The following is a 22,635-nucleotide window of genomic DNA, read 5'->3' on the forward strand; positions in this document are numbered from 1 at the left end:
CACTAATTGGGACAGCTGTCTGTTGCCAAACAGTTTCTAACTAGCGTCAAACACGTGCACTACGCCGTGCTAAGAGCAAACAGTTTTTAAATAGTCAGTCACATGTACTTGTGTTCAAAAAGCAGCAATTTTTGTCACTGAACGTTAGTAAGAAATAAGCAGCAAGACAATTCAGAACTGTTTGCCCACTGCGGTTTCAAGCATTCAGGCTTGGAGATGCCAGAAACAGCCAGGAATGAAAATGAAGATTTGGAGGGTTCAAGTGTCCATTGCATTGTACGAAGGCAGTCCATTATCTAAGCTAGGTGTCTATGCTGATTTTGTTCATTTACTGTCAAAAGAATCCAGCATATACACTGTATGAATTCCTCTGTCAATAACAATTAGTAACTAACACAGTTTTTTAGTACTGTAGTATTGATAGTGTTCTAATTTGTTCTGTATTTCATTTAAATGCATACAGCATAATTTGTTACTCAGTTAAAATTATTATTTTTTTTTAAATACCTTTTTAACTATTTCTATGAAACTTTGGCTATTGGGGCAACCGCTTAATTGGGCCAAAGTGTACTGGTCCCAATGATCCCAATTCCACTGTACCTCTACTGCTGTAATCATCCAGGCAAATGGAGATTGATTGCATCATGCTCCTGATTTGTGGCTTAGAGATGGTGGAAAGGTTCTGGGATGTCAGGAGATGAGCTGGGGCCACAGGATAGCCAGCCTCTGACCTGCTCTGGTCGTTGTGGTATTAATATGGCTATATCCTATGGAGTGGTGTTCAATAGGAACATCTAATATCTTGATAGTGGACATCATCATCATCAGGTGCCATGCCCAGTTCAAGCTTTGACTGCCATGGCCGACACACTCCTGTTTCGAGTCAAGTGGATCAATTCATTCGTATTCATTTCCAGTTCTCTGGCTGCTGTCTCCATCATCATTTGTCTTTGTCTTCCTCTTGCTTTCTTCCCTTCAATCTTTCCCATAATTACTGTGCATTCTAACTCCTCTTTCCTAATCACATGTCCAATGAAGTTACATTGCCTTTTCATGATCTCATACATTATTTCTCTTTTTCTGTTTGCTCTGTTCATGACATCCTCGTTAGATATTCGTTTCGTCCATGATATTCTTTGCATCCTCCTCAAAAACCACATCTCTGGTGCTTCAATTCATTTCCTCATGTTACTAGATATTGTCCAACATTCTGAGCCATATTACATAACTGGATAAACATAACATTTCAGTACTGAGGCAGGCTGTCATGCCTAGCTTAGTGTTGGTCAGTATACTCTTCATTCTCGTAAAGGTATCTTTTGCCATCCCTATTCTTCTTTTGATGTCCATGTCGCACCTGCCATCTGATGTCACCCAGCTTCCTAAATAGCAAAAGTTCTGTACTTGTTTTATGTCTTCCCCACTTATTCTCAGCCTGCAGATAGGATTCTCCTTCTTTTTGGATATCACCATATATTCTGTCTTTTTTCAATTGATCGATAGACCCATTTTCGCACTTTCCTCAACAATTATGTCAATTAAGTTTTGTAGTTCTTCCTCCGTACTTGCAATTAACAGTGTCATCTGCATATCTGAAATTATTGATGTTTTCACTGCCAACTTTGATTCCCAAGATGTCTAATTTTCAGTAATATTGTTTCACTGTACATATTAAATAAATCAGGGGAGAAAACACACCCTTGTCTAACGCCTCTGTTGATCTTCGTAAACTTCTCCATCTACTCTTACAGCTGCAGTTTGTTCCCAGTGCAGATTTCTGATTACACGGAGGTCTTTCGAATCTAGATCTAGAGTTTTCTGTAATATTTCAAATAACTTATTGTGCTTCACTTTATCAAATGCTTTCGTGTAGTCGATAAAACAAACAAATGGTGATTTTAGTTCGCCCAATGATAGGCAATAGCAAACCACCGTTGCTAGATACTAGGTTTCCTAGAATCTATTTGCTAAGAAAACCATGGTCAAACTCACAAAATATATCAACAACAACAGCATCAAGAGGATCTTCAAGACAATTCTGAAGATGCTTCACTCGGTAGGGTTGATTCTGGTCAGCAGGGGATTCCTGACCGTCATCAAGCTACTGCTCATAAAATTCAAGTAACACAAAAGAAAATTATTGCCACTTGGATAGTGGACAACTGAGCAACAATATTCTGTTGAATGTCACGGGTCTTCCTCTTGTTGGAAACTGCATTTGTGGGTACTTCTGTGGCAAGAAAGTTGATTGTCATACATCAGCCCAAGCTCTAATGCTGTCACTTCTTAATGCATTCAGGCATGTACTATTTCATTTGCTGAAGAGCTGTACATAGAATTGAACATCACCAAATTGGAAGAATGATTATAATTGAAGCAACTGAGACAGCTCCACTAAGAATTTGCTGCAATAATACCCAAAAGGCAATGATGATTGACTTAAAGCAACTATAAATCACCTCCCTCTGAGCACGGTAGGAGTCCAAGCATTTTTGTTTCCTACTGCCCACCCTTTTGTTTCACAAGGACTCCTTGATACCATATCCAGTCAAATTGCTGGCTTGATACCAAAGACAGGTATGTTCACCTTCCCTCTAAAATTCAGTTAATTGGTCCAAGTCTGTGACAAAGTCTATAACAAGTGATCCTGGGAAGACAAACTGTGTGGCACCATTTGATAATACCAGTCAATGACATCTTCCATTGCTTTGATGATTGAGAGTAGACTAATTTTGCATTAAATCAGCAGTTTTGAATTTGTCCTGCTTTTTGTCAATGGGAATATCCAACCCATTTTCCAGTCCTGTACGTGCCAGTTTTGTAACTGTACTGTAACGACTTAGCTAGTCTTAGATTGCAGATCTTCAGTATCATAGCCAGCACGTTGTCTGCATGCAGTACTCTTAATCATTTTCCAGTACTATATAGAGCAAACTGAACTGACAGAAGATTGGTTTCAGTAATGGTGGGAAACTTGGCTGGAAATTTAGATGGATTATCTACACTCGCCTTCAACTGAAGATGGTTGTGAATTCCTCAGCCTAGCCTTTTGCATGCTGGACCCTGTGATTGCTGATACTGTGAATAGTGCTGGAGCCTTCCCCTTCCCTTTCCATTAGCTCGGGGTTTCTCAACCGGGGTTCTGCAAGAGGTCGCTAGGGGCTCCGTGAGAGATGGTGATTTTAAAAAAACTTTGTTTTTTGGATTTTGTGCAACACACGATGCTAGTACTCGCGGTGGTGGGCAGTGACCAAGCAGCCCTGTCAGCAATCTCATTAGTGGTCTCTCAATCCAGTATGGCAGTGCGCAGTAGGACTGTTTGTTTGGATGAATCCATTCTCAGTTTTTGACGCGAGATAGGGAGGTGGTTGCTAATTGATGAGCACTGTATTCCATGGAGGGGAGGGCAGTAGACTGGTGAAGTGCATATTTCGAGCATTGAAAGGACCTGCCCAACTTGGGCAGGATAGTCAGTCTGTCCCTCCCAAATTACCTCTTCCAACATCCCCTTGCGCGCTGCCAAATGACTTATGGGAGCGAACCAACTCAACTGCTGTATTCGGAAATTGGGGGGGGGGGAATTTTCATTCTAAAGATGGTCCAATGTGATGATTTTTGAAGAGGAGGTATGAGATGGAAGAGGAGGATTCTAGGCCTAAGCCAATGGACAATTCTGATAAAGTTACTGGTGAAGAATTACAATCTTTGAGTCATTTCAGTGCACTAGTGCAACAGTAGACATAAACAGTCCATCTTTACAATGAAAGCTTATCAATGGGTTTTTATATGGACTGGTGATCCAAGTTGCTCTATTCCATTGTGTCTAGTCTGGGGCAAACAACCACAGGTTTCAGATGCTAGGCCTATATTTGAGCCTGATCATGTCACTTAGTAAGATAATTATTTTTCCAGAATCTTGTATAAAATTGTGTCTTAGGCTGTATTTTTATTCATATTGTTTTGCCTTATGGTTTTTTAGTAATTTTACTATTCAATATTGTCCATTAATTGTCATGTTGTAAATAGCATTAAAATCAATTTACAACCTTTATCTAAATTAAATCTACCAAGCATACCTTTAGAAAAATTTAATCCCATTTTGGCTTAAGCCAGCTATTTAACAGAAGTTTATTATGTTTGCCTTATCAGTTTCTAAAATTTATGAAAGGGAAAGAAAGATTAGTTTCAAGAAAGGTAAGCTAAGCTTAGCTACCTGTTTTTTTTCTCCCCAGGAAAGGTTGGCTAAAAATTCATTCTCCACTTAAGAGCATTGACAATTACTTTTGGATTATTATACCTACAACACTAAAGTACTGTGAGCTGTATATATAATAATTTTTCTTTAATGCAGGGCTCTCTGAGACCTGAAAATTATTTCAAGGATTCCTCCAAGGCAAAAAGGTTGAGAAAGGCTGCATTAACTGTTTAATCAGTAGAATGTTCATCTCAATGAATGTCACGCCAAAAAATACTCAATATACCAATAAAAGCAGCAATTTCGCTTCCAGCTAGTTTTAATGCTATTTTTATAACCTTCAACTTTAGCTGATGACATAGATAAAAGATTATGGGAAATAATTTACATCTCATCTCAATTGCCATCAAGCCAGTCTATACTCAATAAATAAAATAATGTTGCAGTCATTTAAGTGTACCATCAATAACATTAGGTCTAAGAATAGAAAAAAAGGAATAGGAATTGATATGGAAAAAATAAACTGCAGATGTTCAAATAAAAATAGAAAATGCTACAAATAATCAAACATTTGTGAATAAAAATGACATATGATTGCCTCGTAAAAGTTTTAATATTTCTTCAAAAAGGCAAAAGGAGGTGATCCTTACCATGATCCCATACACCTCTCTCACACTCGATACATTCAACATCAGCAAGTGGGCAAATACAAGCATGTGTGCTCAGACATTTCCTGCCATGACACACCCAGGCCTCACAGAAATCACAAACTGCTCCCTATGAGGGGGAAAGGAAATATAATAGTTATCACATATTCCATTTCATGTATCTTGTTGTATCATATTAAATCAACTTAAATACTTATTACAGCACCAAATTTCTACTGGCAACTGTTGGAGAAGTTTTACATTCACCGCTCAAATTGATTAACACAAGAGAAAAAGCTTGATCATTCTCAGACTGTGAGCTCCTTTAATTCAGCAACACAGGTGATGTTAAGCATAGAGACTATTACATTTACTGAAGAAAAATGAATACAACTAAAAATAGATGCAGAGCATATTTGAGAAAAATCTTGGGTATAAAATATTCTGAAATAGAGTTCTTCCATATAACCTGGAGAAAAGCCAAGTAAGTACTCACCACCATGGCAAGCCCTGTACTGTAGACACCAGGATGTTTAACAACGCAGTCTGAACTTTTCAACATACATTTTGTTTTACCTAGAGTGCACAGAAAGATGCAAATTATAAATAAGACCCATTGTATAAGGAAGATAAACACACTTACAATATATTAAATTTGTACTGTAGGCACAAATCCATCTGTTTTCTGTAATGACCTGTTGAAAATCTTAACTGGTTTTGTTTAACCCTCATATCTCCCGCATCTGTAGTATTTTATGTTCATCACTGTTATGCGTGACTGCTGTCAGACAGTTAAAAGAACCAAGTAACGTGGGGATGAATCACCTCCAGTGCACATGAGCTATTTACATCAGACAACAAATCCAGAGATCTTTCTCACAAGTGTGTTAATAGAAGGACACTTGGCCCATGCTAAATTCTGATAAACCTGTCACATTAGGATAGCAACACCTCCCACAGTAGAGCCCTGTCAATACCAGGCTCTTTCTGAATCCCCAATATTCAGAATAACAATTGTTGGGAAGCGGTAGCCACTGTCAGAGGGTAATTTATGTTCTTTTGGAGAATGCTACTCATATGATGCTACTGAAAGCAAATTATTCTTTGCACCTGTGCATAGAAGTACTTGTGTCTATGATAAAAACTTAACTTAGGATTTTAGAAATCTAGAAACTATTAATACAAAGAAAAGGTTTCCAAACTATTTCCAAAGTTACAAGCAGCAATTGGTTTTGAAATTACAAGGATAACTGCATTAATAAACCCTACAATCTGTGAAGGGAACAAGCTACAAGTTCAAAGCAGGATACCACTTAAGAGACTTGCTTTGGAAAATGTGAAACCAAAGACCAAGTTGAAGGCATTGGAATTAAGAGAGCTAAATTACAATAATGTAACACACTTCAGGAGGATACAATAGGTAATGGTGGTGCTGTCTCCACAAGACTCTATGAACTACAGTGGTGCTAGAAAGTTTGTGAACCCTGTAGAATTTTCTTTATTTCTGCATAAATATGACCCAAACTGTGATCAGATCTTCAAGCAAGTTCTAAAACTAGATAAAGAGAACCTAATTAAATAAATAACACAAAAACATTACACTTGTTCATTTATTTATTGAGAAATATGATCCAATATCACATGTATTTGTTGGGAAAAGCATGCAAACTTCTGGGCTAATGCCTTCTACAAAAGCAATTTGGAGTCAGGTGTTCCAACCTATGAGATGAGCTTGGAGGTGTGGGTTGTAGAGGTGCCCTACCCAACAAAAAAGATACACAAAGAGCCTCCTCTTCTCAAGAAAAATCTGTTCATGTGCACCATGCCTCGAACAAAACAATATTCAGAGGGCCTTAGAAGAAGAATTGTAGAGTTGCATAAAGCTGGAAGAGACTAAGAAGACATTTCTAAAGACCTGAATGTTCATCAGTCCACAGTAAGGGAAAGTATCTACAAATGCAAAACTCAGTACTTTTGCTACTCTCCCTAGAAGTAGGCATCCTGCAAAGATCATGCTAAGAGCACAACGTGCAATGCTGAAGGAGGTGAAAAATGACCCAAGGGCAACAGCAAAAGACCTGCAGAAATCTCTAGTACTTGCTAGTCTCTGTTCACGTGTCCACAATAAGTAAAACACTGAACAAGAATGGTGTTCGTGGAAGGACACCACGGAGGAAACCAATGCTCTCCAAAAACAAAAACACTCCTGCATGTCTCAAGTTTGCAAAAGACCACCTGGGTGTTCTACAATGCTTCTGGGAAAATGTTCTGTGGACAGGTGAGACAAAAGTTGAACTTTTTTGGCAGAAATGCACATTGTTATGTTTGGAGGAAAAAGGGCACTGCACACCTACACCAAAACCTCATCCCAACTGTGGAGCATCATGGTTTGGGGCTGCTTTGCTGCTTCAAGACCTGGATAGCTTGCAGTCATTGAGGGAACAATGAATTCAAAATTGTATCAAGACATTTTACAGGAGAATGTTGTGTAGTAGACGGCACCTGAAACTTAAGAGAAGTTGGATAATCAACAAGACAATGATCCAAAAGACGAGAGTAAATTAACAGCAGAATAGCTTCAAAAGAAAATACATGTTTTTGAATGGCTGAGTCAAAGTCCTGACCTTAATTCCATAGAAATGTTGTGGAAGGACTGCAGGCAAGCAGTTCATGCAAGGAAGCTCACCAGCATCCTAGAGTTGAAACCGTTTAATAAAGAGGATTGGCCTAAAATTCCTCCAATCTGATGTGCAGGACTAATCGACAGTTACCGGAAACATTTGATTGAAGTTATTGCTGTATAAGGAGGTCACACCAGTTACTGAAATCAAAGGTTCACATACATTGTCCAACAAATATATGTAATAATGGATCATTTTTCTCAATAACTAAACAAACAAGTAGAATGCTGTTTGTGCCATTTCTTTTGGGTTCTCTTTATCTAGTTTTAGAACTTATGTGAAGATCGGACCACATTTTTGGTCATATCTATGCAGAAAAAGACAAAATACTGCAGTGTTCACAAACTTTCTGGCACCACCTTGCAAACCAAACTTTATCACTATTATACTTGTTTCATTGATCAGCATTTGGAAGCAATGCTGTGTATTCAAACAGCTGTCCCTCACAATATGACATTTAAAGGAAGGGAAAATGATATGACTATCTAGGTTTTCTTTTATCCTCAGAAGTACTTAAAATGTCAATGTGATCTATCCTATCTCAAAACATTTGAATACTTGGAGTTGGCCTTTTTATTCGAGATGTGTTCCCATCATAAATACAGTGGCATGCAAAAGTTTGGGCACCCCGGTCAAAATTTCTGTTACAGGTTTCCCCCGCCATCCGAAGGTAGAGCGTTCCTATGAAAGGGTTCGTAAGCCGGAATGTGGTAAAGTGAAGAAGCAATTACCATTTCTTTATATGGGAAAAATTTGTGAGCATTCACAGACCCAAAAAATAACATACTAAATCATGCCAAATAACACATAAAACCTAAAATAACAGTAACATATAGTAAAAGCAGGAATGATATGATAAATACACAGCCTATATAAGGTAGAAATACTTTTCTACAATCATTGCTATGCTGTTCTCCGTAGCGATAATCTCACGCAAGCGCTCTCGGCAGAAACATGGCGCAAGCGCTCTCTCCAGTAACCCTTAAGCTATGAAGCTGCCAAATCATACCAAATAACACAAAAATACACAGCCTATATAAAGTAGAAATAATGTATGTACAGTGTACTATCACTTACCAGAATTGGGAAGACAGCACCGAGCACACTGATGATGAGGTATTGGGCTGAGTCAGAGGAGGTTGGGGCAGTGCAGTGGTCCCTGACCTCCAGGTCGCGGACCGATACTGATCCGCGAAGCATACAGTGGTACAGCGGTAGCCAGGACGCATCCAGCAAATCTTTAAGAAAAAAGCCAAAATAAACAAGCTAATTAATTAGGTGCAACCCAGCACCTAATTAATTAGCTTGTTTATTTTGGCATTTTTCTTAAAGATGTTCTGGATGCGTCCTGGCTACTGCTGCATTCTCTGTGGCAATGTATCGGTCCACGGCCCAGGGGTTGGGGTGGTGGGACACTGGGGTGTCATCTCATCGTCATCTGTTTCCGTCAGGGCAGGCAAGTCATCTTCTTCTATGTCTGCCTGCCTCGATGTCGACGGTCAAGTTTCGTTGTCTGCTGTGGCTGATGTGGAAGGCTTGAAAAATGACAGTATGCTTGACTGCTTAGCCTCACGCATTTTTCTATCATACAGTTCTTTGTAAGCACTCAAACCATCCTGCAAATATCCCCTAAACTTACGTACCCTTTCAAAATTAAAGTCGTACTTTTCTGCAATCATTGCAGCGAAAGTCTCATGCAGTTGCTTCACGTTTAGTTCCTGGACAACTTCACTTTCAGTCCATTTGCTACTGCATTCGGTTTCAATTGTTATCCTTCCCTCTTCCAATTGCATCAGCTCTTCATCTATCAGTCCTTGGTCATGGGATGCCAAAATCTCTTCAACATCACCTTCGTCAACTTCCACAAGCCAAACTCACTTTGTCCTTACTTTGTTCACCACGATCGAAACGCTTAATTATGTCTAGTTTTACGCTAAGTGTAACACCCTTACAAGCTCTTTTAGGCTTTTCTGATACCTTACAACTCATCTTGCTAATGGCTGCTCACAGACACGTGTTTAAGCAATGCTGGCTAGAATGCAGTTCCGGGGAAGGAGCTTGGCTGTTCGGGGCGCGCGCTGTCTTTTTCGTAACAGTGAAAGCACCTTCTGTTAGCGAAAACAAGTAACTAATGTAGGTCTTTCGTAACAGCAAGGTTTCATAAAGCTAACGTTCGAAAAGCGGGGGACACCTGTACTGTGAATAGCTGAGTAAAAGATGAACTGATTTCCAAAAAGGCATAAGGTTAAAGATGACACATTTCTTTAATATTTTAAGCAAGAAAATTTTTATTTCCATCTTTTACAGTTTCAAAATAACAAAAAAGGAAAAGGGCCTGAAGCAAAAGTTTGGGCACCCTGCATGGTGAGTACTTAATAAAACTTAGAATTTGCTGGTATTTAATTGAATTCATTCTTCCCTCTACCAGTGAAATGTTCCCTGTGCCACTGGCTGTAACACAAGCCCAAAGCATGATCAATCGAACCCCGTGCTTAACAGTTGGATGGGGGGGGTTCTTTTCATGAAATTCTGCACCCTTTTTCCCTCCAAACATACCTTTGCTCATTGCGGCCAAAAAGTCCTATCTTAATTTCATCAGTCCATAGAACTTGTTTCCAAAATAATCAGGCTTGTTTAGATGTTCCTTTGAACCTTTTGAATAGAACTTTTTGGCCACAATGAGCAAAGGTATGTTTGGAGAAAAAAGGGTGCAGAATTTCATGAAAAGAACCCCCCCCCCCCAACTGTTAAGCACGGGGGTGGATCGATCGATCATGCTTTGTTACAGCCAGTGGCATGGGGAACATTTACCAGTAGAGGGAAGAACGAATTTAATTAAATACCATCAAATTCTGGAGGCAAACATCACACCATCTGTAAGAAAGCCGAAGATGATAAGAGGATGGCTTCTATAACAGGGTAATGATCCTAAACACACCTCAAAATCCACAATGGACTACCTCAAGAGGCACAAGCTGAAGGTTTTGCCATGGCCCTCACAGTCCCGCGACCTAAACATCATCGAGAATCTGTGGATAGACCTCAAAACAGCAGTGCATGCAAGATGCCCCAAGAATCTCACAGAACTAGAAGCCTTTTACAAGGAAGAATGGGTGAAAATCCCCCAAACAAGAGTTGAAAGATCCTTAGCTGGCTACAAAAAGCATTTACAAGCTGTGATACTTGCCAAAGGGGGTATTACTAAGTACTGACCATGCAGGGTGCCCAAACTTTTGCTTCGGGCCCTTTCTTTTTTTTGTTATTTTGAAACTGTAAAAGATGGAAATAAAAGTAATCTTGCTTAAAATATTAAAGAAATGTGTCATCTTTAACTTTATGCCTTTTGGAAATCAGTTCATCTTTTACTTGCTTAGCTATTCTCAGTAACAGAAATTTTGACTGGGGTGCCCAAACTTTTGCATGCCACTGTATACAAATTCTGTAGAAAGATTTGTCAACATACAAAACATTTAAGTACACTAACTTTTTTTTAGTAAAAGCCCCATCCTTCATCATTCCAATCTCCTATTTGTAAAATTATTTTTTTTCCCTAGTTCCCACAGTTCCACTATATTCCCAAAGTCTTTCTACTGTTAATTTCCCTTTTCATCTCTGCTGTTACTTTTTCTTGTCTGATTTTTAAACCTTTCTGTGCTGATTTTTAAATTCCCTGCTACATCTGTTCTAAAGTTTGCTTGGTTTTTTTTCCAGATTTCGTTTTTGGCTAATGTCTAACATTCTCATTCATGGAAATTAATTTCCCCTCCACATTCACTCCTACTCATTCATACAACCAACACCAGCAACCCCTCCACTCATGACCTTTTCCTGCAGGTCACCAAACCCATAATTCTGAAAAAAACATGCCCATTTCCAATCACATCCTTACAATTCCTGCCACATACATTTTCCAACTCTTACACTGCATCAACAACGGCAGAAAGATCTGTCCTGCAATAATCCATTCTCCAAATTCTCCAGTGTCTATTATTTCATCCTGATTCACAAAGCTGGTACTTGGTAATTTTTTTCCATGGTTAATAGGAAAGGCATTGATTCAACTAAAGTTACAGGAGTTATTTATTTTAACCAATTGCAAGTCAATAAAAGCACAGGCAGAAAGAACTCTAAAAGCATAACACTTCTGGCTACTAAAGTTGTTGCAGGGGCCTTCCTTAGCAGAGGTATTTAAAACATCCTTCGCCTTGAGTAAGGTGCTAGAGGATTGGAGGAGAGATAATGTTCATTATTTTTGAACAGCTCCAAGAATAAGCCAGGACGTTATAAGCTGGTGAGCTTGATGTCAGTAGTGGGAAATCTACTGGAAGGTATTCTAAGGAACAAGACATACAAATATATGGATAGGGGTAGTCAATAAGGCTTTGTGCGTGATGTCGTGTCTGACCAATCTTAAGAGTTTTTCCCCAGGGAGATTACCAGGAAAGTTAATGAAGGAAAGGCAGTGGATGTTGTCTATTTAGACTTTAGCAAGGCCCTTGACATGAAAGGTTGGTTAAGAAGGTTAAATTGGATTTGACATTTGCTTTGCAGGAAAAGGCCTCCAACAGATGATTGCTCTATGACTAGAGACCTGTGACTAGTGATGAGCCACAGGGATTGGTGCTGGATCCGTTGTTTTCGTCATCTGTATCAATGATTCGGATGATAATGTGGTAAAGTAGATTTGCGGATGACACCAAAGATAGGGGTTGTAGTGGACAGCAAGGAAAATTATCAAAGCTTGCAGTGGGATCTGGACCAGCTGGAAAAATGGCAGATGGAATTTAATGCAGACAAGTGTGAGGTGTGGCATTCTGGGAGGACAAACCATAGTAGATATTACACAATGAACGGTAGGGCACTGAGAAGCGTGATAAAACAGAGGGACCTGGAAATACAGATCCAAGATTCTTTGAAAGTGGCATCACACACAGGTAGACGGTCATAAAGAGAGCTTTTGGCACATGGGCCATCATAAATCCAAGTACTGAGTACAGGCATTGGGATGTTATGCTGAAGTTGTACAAGACACTGAAGTCCAATTTGGTATATGGTGTGCAGTTTTGGTCACCATCCTACAAGACAGAAAATTACTAAGATTGAAAGACTGGAGAAAATTTACAGGGATGTTGTCAGGGCTTGACGATCTGGGCTCTACGGAAAAGATAAATAGGTTAGGACTTTATTCCCTGGAGTATAGGAAAATGAGGGGAGATTTGAAAGAGGTATATAAAATTATGAATGTGGGTAAAGTACAAGCAAGTTTTTTTTCCCCCCCACCAGAAGTTATGGAACAAGGGTGAAAGGTGAAAGATGAAATGTTTAAGGGGAACATGAGAGGAATTTTCTTCACTTGGAGGATGTTGAGAGTGTGGAACTCAGAGGTAGTGATGGATGTTGGAAAAATTGCAATGTTTTCCTTGGTTTCGTTGTTAGAACAAATGTCATCTTTCTATTTTTTGCTGGTTATTGAAAATACTTGTGTGAGATTATGAACTGGCATTCATTTGCAATTTTTCTGCTGAAAAGCAGTAACCAAAATATCCAATATGGGTAATAGTTAATAACGGGACCAGATCCATTTATCTGAAAAATGCCAACCTTTGGCTAGGTGTATACATCTTTCCTGTGCTGTATATAATCCATTAATCTAGGAACAACCATGAAAATATTTACATTAATTCCAGATAATTAATTTAACAACATCCTCAAATTTATCCCACTCCATCAAATGTAGCCCATTAAAACTGAAAACCTCAATACAATTTGCTGAAAGGTGTCCCTTGAAAAGTTAAACATTTATGAAATCTATCTGTACAAGGTCACTCAGGATTCCATTGACAGCAAACCCTGATAAATCTATATTAGCATATACTGTTCTCCCACCTAGGATAAAGTAACACTAGCAAAGCAGGAACAGTAAGTTTCAAGAGTTCTTGCCATCAGCACTATGTTATTCCTTTTACACCAATAGACGTGTTGATGTAGATTTATTCACAATTAACAACATTCTTTTTCAACAGGCTCTCTATAAACTTCCCAATTACTACTGAACATTACAGGTAGAAAGCATGTTAAGACAAATGAAATAATTCAATAAATCACTGTATACAACTTACCACACTGGGCACAAATAGGCAACTTTTGCACCGAATTACAGAAGTAACAAAAAGCCCGGTTCTTTTGCCGTCTTGTTCAAAGGAGGAAAATGAACATAGGAAATAATGCAAAGTTAGGCACAGAAACATTAAATGATATGCATCTACTCCACTATGATATGGACACTATCAACAAATCCAAATCATGAACAATTAGTAGGATCCTTTGTTTAGGAGATTACAAGTACGAAGAAAAATCATTAATAGCAAGCTAAAATTTCAATGAGGAAGTCTCATGGTATAACACTGTAGCAGACACTCAGTGGCCACTTTACCAGGTCCCCCAGTACTTCTGCTTGTTAATACAAACACCTAATCCGCCAATCTTGTGGTAGCAACAATGCATAAAAACATGCAGACATGGTCCACAGGTTCAGTTGTTGTTCAGACCAAACATCAGAATGGAGAAGAAATGTAATTCAAGTGACTTTGACCATGGAATGATCGCTGATGCCAGAACATGATGGGGTGGTTTGAGTTTCTCAGAAACTGCTAATGTTCTGGGATTTTCATGCACAACAGTCTCTAAAGTTTACAGAGAATGGTGTGAAAACAAAAAAAAAAACAAGTTAATGTTTTTAAATTATCATTCAACCATACATGAACACAGCCAAAGGAAACAGCTTTCCTCCAGGGCCAAGGTGGGAAACACAGCAGACATACATCGCACAAGGCACATATAGCACAGATAAGATAGCAGTAAGTACACCGTCACAAGAAATACAAATACAATACAGCTCAAGTCCCCAAGCGACATGTCCTGTAAATTGATGGTGTATGGGTGCTGTCAGCAAGAACAAGCCCTCAGCATTCGGCACACTAACACACACACACACACACACACTCCAGCTCGATTTCCATCAAGCAAACACCAGAGGGCAGCAATGGCAGGAGGGGCCAATGCTGTGCCACTGCACACCCACTGCCCCCACCAGATGACTGCAACAGGCAAGCCCAAGAGGCCGAGTTTTCGCTACAACTGTGGCCACGCAGCTCCTCCCGCTGCCCATCTCACCAATAAAACAATGAACCAGGCTTGCTATATTACATTACCAATGTGCAACAGGGTCTTGTGATGACAAGAAAAGCATCCAAGACAATCACTTGCAATCATCCCACCTTCGCACACCAACTCCCATGGCTTTTCGCAGCAACACGGTCTGCACCGTTCAGCTCCTCCGCTAATGAGCGGCTTGCTGACGGGGTAGACCTGCAGAACTTGAAGTTCTTAATGTCCAGCATTGTCTTGCCATCATAAAAAAAAGACACTCAGAAAAGGCAAAAGCATCTTTGGTGAGCCCCAGAGAGGCCGCTGCAACTGAGCACGCCATCACCTTACTGGAAGAACATCCAGTGAGTGGCAGTTCTGTGGCCAAAAACACCTTGCTAATGAGAGGTCAAAGAATAGCCAGATTGGTTCAAGCTTACAGAAAGATGACAGCTACTCAAATAGCCATGCATTACAACACTGACATGCAGAAGGGCATCTCTGAGAACACACCAGGTTGAATCTTATTACAGCAAGTGAAGTCTGCAGAGGGTGGTTTGGCATTACCTGTCCTAAGATTTTATTACTGGGCAATTAATATCCGATACCTAATATTTTGGACACATGATTGGAATATAACTCCAAACCCATACTGGGTAAACCTTGAAGGCCATTCTGTACAAGGGTTTTCTTTAGCTTCCATTTTAGGAACTTCACTGCCTTTTGCACTATCTAAATTGAATAAACAAATTTTCAACCCTCTAGTTAAACATACATTGCGAACATGGTTTCAATTTCATAAATTTTTTGGATCTGAATGAATTTACGTTATCAAGCCTTATTATATCTAATTTCTTTTTCCAACCCTCGGTAATGGACCAAGCCTTTTTGATATGGAAAACGAAAGGTACAATATGTTTTCGTGATCTATTTCTGGATGACTACTTTATGTCTTTTGAGCAGTTATCCGAGAAATTTGATTTGCCTAGATCCCATTTTTTTAGATACCTACAAATAAGAATTTTTTAAAATACTACATTGCCTACCTTTCCAACTTCAAATCCTTCTGGCGTTTTTGATAAAATTTTAGGTTTTAATCCTTTGCAGAAGGGATTAATAGCAATAATTTATGATATAATTACAAAATTACAGCCAGATATATCTGATAAAATCAAAAATGAATGGGGAAAGGGAACTTCAACTTTCCCCACCTATAGAGAAATGGGAAAAAAATTTTCAATTAGTTAGTACTTCTTCTATATGTGCTAAACATACATTAATACAATTTAAAGTAGTACACAGAGCTCATATGTCCAAAGATAAACTAGCTCATTTTTATTCCCATATAAACCCTACTTATGATAGATGTCACTCTGAAGTGGCTTCTTTAACTCATATGTTTTGGTCCTGTCCTCTTCTGGAAAAATATTGGAAAGACATTTTTGATATTATTTCGACAGTTCTATGCTTCGATTTAAAACCTCATCCTATTACGGCAATCTTTGGATTGCCAATGGTAGAACATAGATCTTTGTCTTCTTCAGCCTGTCAAATGATAGCTTTTGTTACTTTACTGGCAAGAAGGTCTATTTTGTTGAACTGGAAGGAAACTAATCCTCCAACTACATTCCAATGGTTTTCTCAAACCATATTAAGTCTAAATTTAGAGAAAATTAGAAGTGATATTTTTGACCCTTCCGTTAAATTTGAAGAAACTTGGAAACCTTTTATGCAACATTTTCATATGATGTAATCTGACCTTTCCGAATCTTTTTTCTGAACTTAAATTATATGATGAGAGGAGCGGAGTTAACAACATTATTGAACGTGTCTGATACAAGCTGTTGGTCTAGCCCTGTTTTGCTTTTTTTGGGGTTTTTTTTTCCCTCTTTTTCTTTTGGGTTTTTTTTTGTTTATATATATTTTTTTCTTTTTATTTCTTTTTTTAATGTTTAATCTCATCATGAGTTTGGAAGTCTTTTATATTTATGTTACTTAAAATTCATTTTATATATGCTGATGAACATTTTTCCAATCTCTTTGTACCAACTTTGTTATTGACTGTATAATTTTGAAAAATTAATAAAAAGATTTAAAAAGAAAGAAAAGAAGTCTGCACCAGGTTTCACTCCTACACCTAATGAAATAGCCACTGGGTGTACACAACAGGGCAACATGATGGAATTACTGAGTGATTAAAACTACAGATATTAAATTTAAAAACATGCTGATTCATAAGTGCAAAAACTAAGCAATAATTCTCTCTTCACTTACCTTTGGCACTTGTCGCATTCCTGTTGAAAACAAAGAAAATATTTTCAGGACAGAACTAAAACAAAACCACAATATAAAAATTGAGTAGGTGCAACTTTATAAAGCACTCTCAACTAAATGAGACTGACTCAGTTTCATTAAACCTGGCAAACTCAGGATGGATAATAAACAGCAGCAATACCAATGATGTCAATGTCAACAACAATGTGACACAAAAAATATCACAAGCATTATTTTCTTTATTATATCAAAGTTTCTTCTTTTTTTAAAATAATATCCTACTAAAGGTGAGACCACAGTCATGCAACAATAGATTAGAACTACAACAGTGGTGTCATCAGCAAATTTGAATATGGCATGGAGCTGTGCTTAGCCACATAGTCATAAGTGTAAACACAAGGAAATCTGCAGATGCTGGAAATTCAAGCAACATACACAAAAAATGCTGGTGAACACAGCAGGCCAGGCAGCATCTATAGGAAGAGGTACAGTCGATGTTTCGGGCTGAGACCCTTCGTCAGGACTAACTGAAAGAAGAGATAGAGATTTGAAAGTGGGAGGGGGAGGGGGAGATCCAAAATGATAGAAGACAGGAGGGGGAGGGATGGAGCTAAGAGCTGGAAAGTTGATTGGCAAAAGGGATACAAGGCTGGAGAAGGGAGCGGATCATGGGATGGGAGGCCTAGGGAGAAAGAAAGGGGGAGGGAAGCCCAGAGGATAGGCAAAGAGTTATAGAGAGGGGGACAGAGGGAGGAAAAAAGAGAAAAAAATAATAATAATAAATAAATAACAGATGGGGTACAAAGGGGAGGTGGGGCATTAACAGGAGTTCAAGAAGTCAATGTTCATGCCATCAGGTTGAATCTCTTACTATCTGTTCTTTCAGTTAGCCCTGACGAAGGGTCTCGGCCCGAAACGTCGACTGTACCGCTTCCTATATATGCTGCCTTGCCTGCTGCGTTCACCAGCATTTTTTGTATGTGTTAGTCATAAGCGTAAAGCGAGTAGAGTTGGAAGCTAAGCATACAGCGTTGTGGTACACCTGTGTTGATGGAGATTGTGGAGGAGATGCTGCTGCCGATCTGAACTGACTGGGGTTTACAGTGAGGGAATCCAGTCGTACAAGGAGGTATTAAGGCCAATGTCTTGGAGCTTATTGATTAGTTTTGAGGGGATGGTGGTATTGAATGCTGAGCTGCAGTTGATAAAAAGCATCCTTGCTATCCAGATGTTCCAGGGTTGAGTGAAAAGCCAATGAGATGACATCTGCTCTAGACCTGTTGCTTCTGCAGGCAAATTGGAGCAGACCAGCTCACTTCTCAGCCAGGAGTTGATACGTTACATCACCGGCCTCTCACAAGCGCTACCGGGCGAGTCATTGAGGCAGGTCACCACACTCTTTTTTTAAGCACCAGTACAATTAAAGCCTGTGGGTACCACACACTGCCGAAGTGAGAGGTTAAAGATGTCAGTGAACGCACCAGCACAGGTCTTAATTACTTGACCAGCTACCCTGTCCAGGCTGGATACTTTTTGTGGGTTCATCCTCCTGAAGGCAGATCACATGTTGACTTCAGAGACTGAAATCATAGGATCATTGAGGGATGGGGGAGTTCCTTCATGTTTTGACAATCAAAGTGAGCATAAAAGGCACTGAGTTCACCTGGAAGCGAAGCCCTGCTGACTCCAATGTTGCTTGATTTAGCTTTATAAGAGGTAATAGTATTCGAGCCCTGCCACAACTCTTCAGCACCCTTCATTGATTCAAGCTTGGTCTGGAATTCCCACTTCATCCTTGAGGGGCACCAGGGTGAGGTGATAGGCAGGTGAGGAGAAGAGGCAAGAGGCCAAAATAGGGAATTAATGAGGGGGAATATTGGAAGTTGGTGGAATCAGTGTTCATGCCATTAAGTTGAAGGGTACCTAGACAGAATATGAGGTGTTGCTCCTTGAACCCAAGTAGGGAGGGTGGTGGGTGGGAAGGGTAAAGATGTGTTTGGTGGTAAGGGGTCATTGAAGATGGCAGAAATTGCAGAAAATTATATGTTGGATACAGATGGTCAAGGAGTAGTTGAAGACAAGAAGAACTCTATCCATATTAAGGTGAGGGGAAGATGGGGTGAGCACGGATTATCAGGAATGGAGGAAATGCAGGTGAGGGTAGCATCAATGGTTGAGGATGTTCTCTGAAGGGGGATATCTCTGATGTCCTGGAAAGGAAAGGCTCATCCTGGGAACAGATGCAGTGGAGATGAAGGAACAGAGAAAAGGGAATGGCATTTTTACAGGAGAAAGGGTGGGAAAATTCAATGTATATTTACTACGCAAGTACATATATGTCACCATATACATACAATCATGAGATTCTTTTTTGTGGAAAAACTCAAGTTAATCCAAGAACCACAACAGAACCAATGAAAGACGGCACCTAATGTGCAAGACATCAAACTACGCAAAAGCAAAAGAAAAATAAACAAATAAGCAATAAAAATTGAGAACATGAGAAGAGTCCTTGAATGCGAGTTGATAGGTGTGGGGACCATTCAGTGATGGAGTAAGTGAAGATGAATGAATTTAACCCCACTGGTTCAAAAGCCAGATGATGGCTGAGGGGTAATAACTGTTCCTGAACCTGTTAATGTGAGTCCTGCGGCTCCTGTGCCTTCTTCCTGATGGGTGGAAAGAGATATGGTCAAGATTGCCGTGAGAATCCATAAGTTTATAAAAAAAAAAAAGCGAAAGACAGTTTGTCTCCAGAGATGGAGACAGTGATATTGAGAAAGGGGAGAGAGGTGTCAGAAAAGGACCAAATGAATTTAAGGGCAGGGTGGAAGCTGGAGGCAAAGTTGATAAAAATTAACGAGCTCAGCATGAGTGCATGAAGCAGCGCCAGTAAGGTTGTCAAAGTACCGCAGGAACAGCTGGGGAGCATTACCAGTGAAGGTTTGGAACATGGTCAGTTCCACAGAGCCAACAAAAAGGCAGGCATAGCTGTGACCCATGTGGGTGCCCATACCTACACTTGAGCTTGGAGAAATTGGAAGGAGCCGAAAGAGAAATTGTTGTGGATGAGGATCAGTTCTGCCAGGTGGAGGAGGGCAGTAGTGGAGGGAACCAGCTCTGCCAGATGGAGGGGAGTGGTGGAAGGGTTCTTAAATTCAGGACTTTCAACGGCTTACTGTATATGTAGATATCTGGACTAAGGTTAACTTGCTTCCTTTTTGGTTTTGAGTTCAGAGATGGCTGGTAAGGCTAATGTAGGAACTTCAAATTCTTTCACAGATGAAGAAGGTGGTGGCTGACAGGAGAGTAGGTTGTGAAGTGGCGAGCTGCTTCCACTTGGACAGGCTGAAGTCAGGATTGCCATGACGTAAAGCTGTGGAGGTGCCGTCCAGTTAATGTGGAAGAGGGGAGAGCAACAGACTGAGAAAAGCAGAATCCAAACAGAGGGCAAATACAGAGTGAGAATACAGGCAAAGGAAAAATGCAGAGCTGATAGATATACCCCGCAAGTCAAGCTCTGCGATTTGTTTTTATTTCAAATCTCTACCTTAGTCGTTTTTGCCTCTCCGCCCCCCCCCCACCCATTTTCAAACAGTACAGTGGATTTGGACACCAAGAAGAATGAGTATTTTTTTTAAAATGGCATTACCAAACAAGAGCATCAGTCAGGTGTTGGATGTGTGCAGCTTTACACGAGTTAGGACAAGATCAGGAAAATTTCAGATGTCTGAGCTCATGAATAAAATAAAACGAGGGATTCCTAAAACTATGTACGCTCCAGGACACCATCAGTGTAACAGGAAAACTAACCCTTTCATGTCATACATTGCAATATACAAACATTTGTTATAATGGTCCATTTCACTTTTCACTGCTTCAAAGGCCAAAGTTAGCTGGCTGCATGGAATAACAACTATCACTATTTGTGCGTTACCCTAGTAGAAATAATTGGACAAGAGACACAGCGGAAATGGAATTAATAGTTTATCTTTGGATAACTAACGTCAATTTTATGGGAGCACTGGCTAAAAGTCTGGGAATGCACATTTCCAAACAATCAGACATCATAAAGAGAGAGTCTGACATTAACAGAGTAAATAGGAAAACGTCAGCGAATTCTTGGGCCTAACTCTAGTGCATGCTCGGCACCGCCTGACAGTCCACCGGCCGCTGGGCTTGCTCACCATGGAAGCATTGCAGGGTTGCTTCGCCACATCCACGTTGTCCTTGGCAGCCCGGATCAACTTTTCGCGTACTTTGCGGCTTTCAACCTTCTTTCGCGCCCCGGTCTTCTTCTTCGGCATGCTGCGACGCGCCTGCCAGCGGGACGGGGGTGACAGGCGGCGGGCGGGCGCTGCTCGGAGACGGCCGCTCACTGAACCCGCAGCCAGCTCGTGCCTGACGGCGTTTCATTCCACCCTGCGTTTGTGACGTCGCCGGGAGTCATGACGAAACCCCGAACATCCGGCGCGCTCGTGACGCTTGGCCCTGTCACTGTTGAATGGCGTGTGGGGGCAGCAGCTGATTTCAGCCGCGTTCGCTGACGCCAATGGGCAAATGAAATGGAGGAAATGATGGATTTTGAAGAGCTGAATAAAGATTCTGCAACAGCAATTCTAAAAGGCAGACAGGAACATTACGCAACACACACACACAGAATGCTGGAGGTCAGGCAGCACCTATAGAAATGAATAAACAGCCGTCGTTTCCGGCCGAGACCTCTTATCAGAAGTTTCTGTAGAATCAGAATAAGGTTTACTATCACTATCATGAAGTGGGATTTGATGTTTTGCACAAAACTGCCATGAATTACGAAATAAATAAATAGTGCAAAACGAGGTAGGAACGCACATAAAGTGCTGGAGGAACTCAGCAAATCAGGCAACGAGGTAGTTTTTATAGGTTTATAGACCTGATGAATTTTTTGAACGTGTCTTCAGTCTCCCTTACCTCCTTGAGGCATGCCATGGATCTTGGGAGTCCTTAATAATTACACCGTATAGCCTACATAAGGGACTAGTAATTGATCTGTGTGTGTGTGTGTCAAGTTCGAACTCTACCAGTAAAGAACCATGAAACTCAGTTCCCGTCTCCAGCGTTTTTAGTAATAACATAATTATGTAAACAGGCCGCATACACAACAAATTGGCGACGAGAATTATGAACCTACATCTTATCGGAACGCCGTGTTTTAGTTGATAACTACACTCAGAGAAGAGAGATGAAAAAGAACGACACACGCATCTAGACGGAGTGCGCTTGTTGCGCTAGCAAAAAAGACACGTGAGTCAAGTGGAACGTGCAGTGACTGCAAGGAGCTAGCTAAAAAGAAAACAAGGAAAAACAGGACTAAATTAACATAACAAAGATGGCGATGATTGGAACCATTACAGCATTTGATAGTGGCATTGAAAACTAGGTTACATTGAGAGAATAGAGTTATCTGGTGGTGCTAACGGTGTTAATGATGTAAGGAAAGCCAGCGTCTTACTCAGTGTTATGGGAACAAAAACATAAGGGCTGCTACGGAGCTTGTAAACCCCTGAAAAGCCGTTGACAAAACGATCAAGCAAATAGTAGACACCCTCCAACAGCACTTAAGCCCCAAACCACTGGTCATTGCTGAAAGATTTAAATTTCACAAACGAAATCAGAGCAAAAATGAAAGCATTTCTGAATATTGCGCTGA

General features: G+C 40.1%; 1 protein-coding gene across 1 annotated transcript in view; it reads right to left on the minus strand.

Annotated features, from left to right (window-relative positions):
* Positions 1 to 21,388, minus strand: part of znf330 (zinc finger protein 330) — a 30,982-nt gene extending 9,594 nt beyond the window's left edge. The window contains exons 1-5 of the mRNA XM_072256189.1: positions 21,131 to 21,388; positions 16,944 to 16,963; positions 13,643 to 13,713; positions 5,339 to 5,418; positions 4,846 to 4,972 (exon numbers count right to left, since the gene is read on the minus strand). Coding sequence (XP_072112290.1) covers positions 4,846 to 4,972; positions 5,339 to 5,418; positions 13,643 to 13,713; positions 16,944 to 16,963; positions 21,131 to 21,250 — 418 coding nt within the window. The 5' untranslated portion in view covers positions 21,251 to 21,388. The remainder of the gene's footprint in view (positions 1 to 4,845; positions 4,973 to 5,338; positions 5,419 to 13,642; positions 13,714 to 16,943; positions 16,964 to 21,130) is intronic.
* Positions 21,389 to 22,635: the final 1,247 nt, after the last annotated feature.

The sequence above is a fragment of the Mobula birostris genome, chromosome 4 (genome assembly GCF_030028105.1).
Source record: "Mobula birostris isolate sMobBir1 chromosome 4, sMobBir1.hap1, whole genome shotgun sequence".
NCBI classification, from domain to species: domain Eukaryota; kingdom Metazoa; phylum Chordata; class Chondrichthyes; order Myliobatiformes; family Myliobatidae; genus Mobula; species Mobula birostris.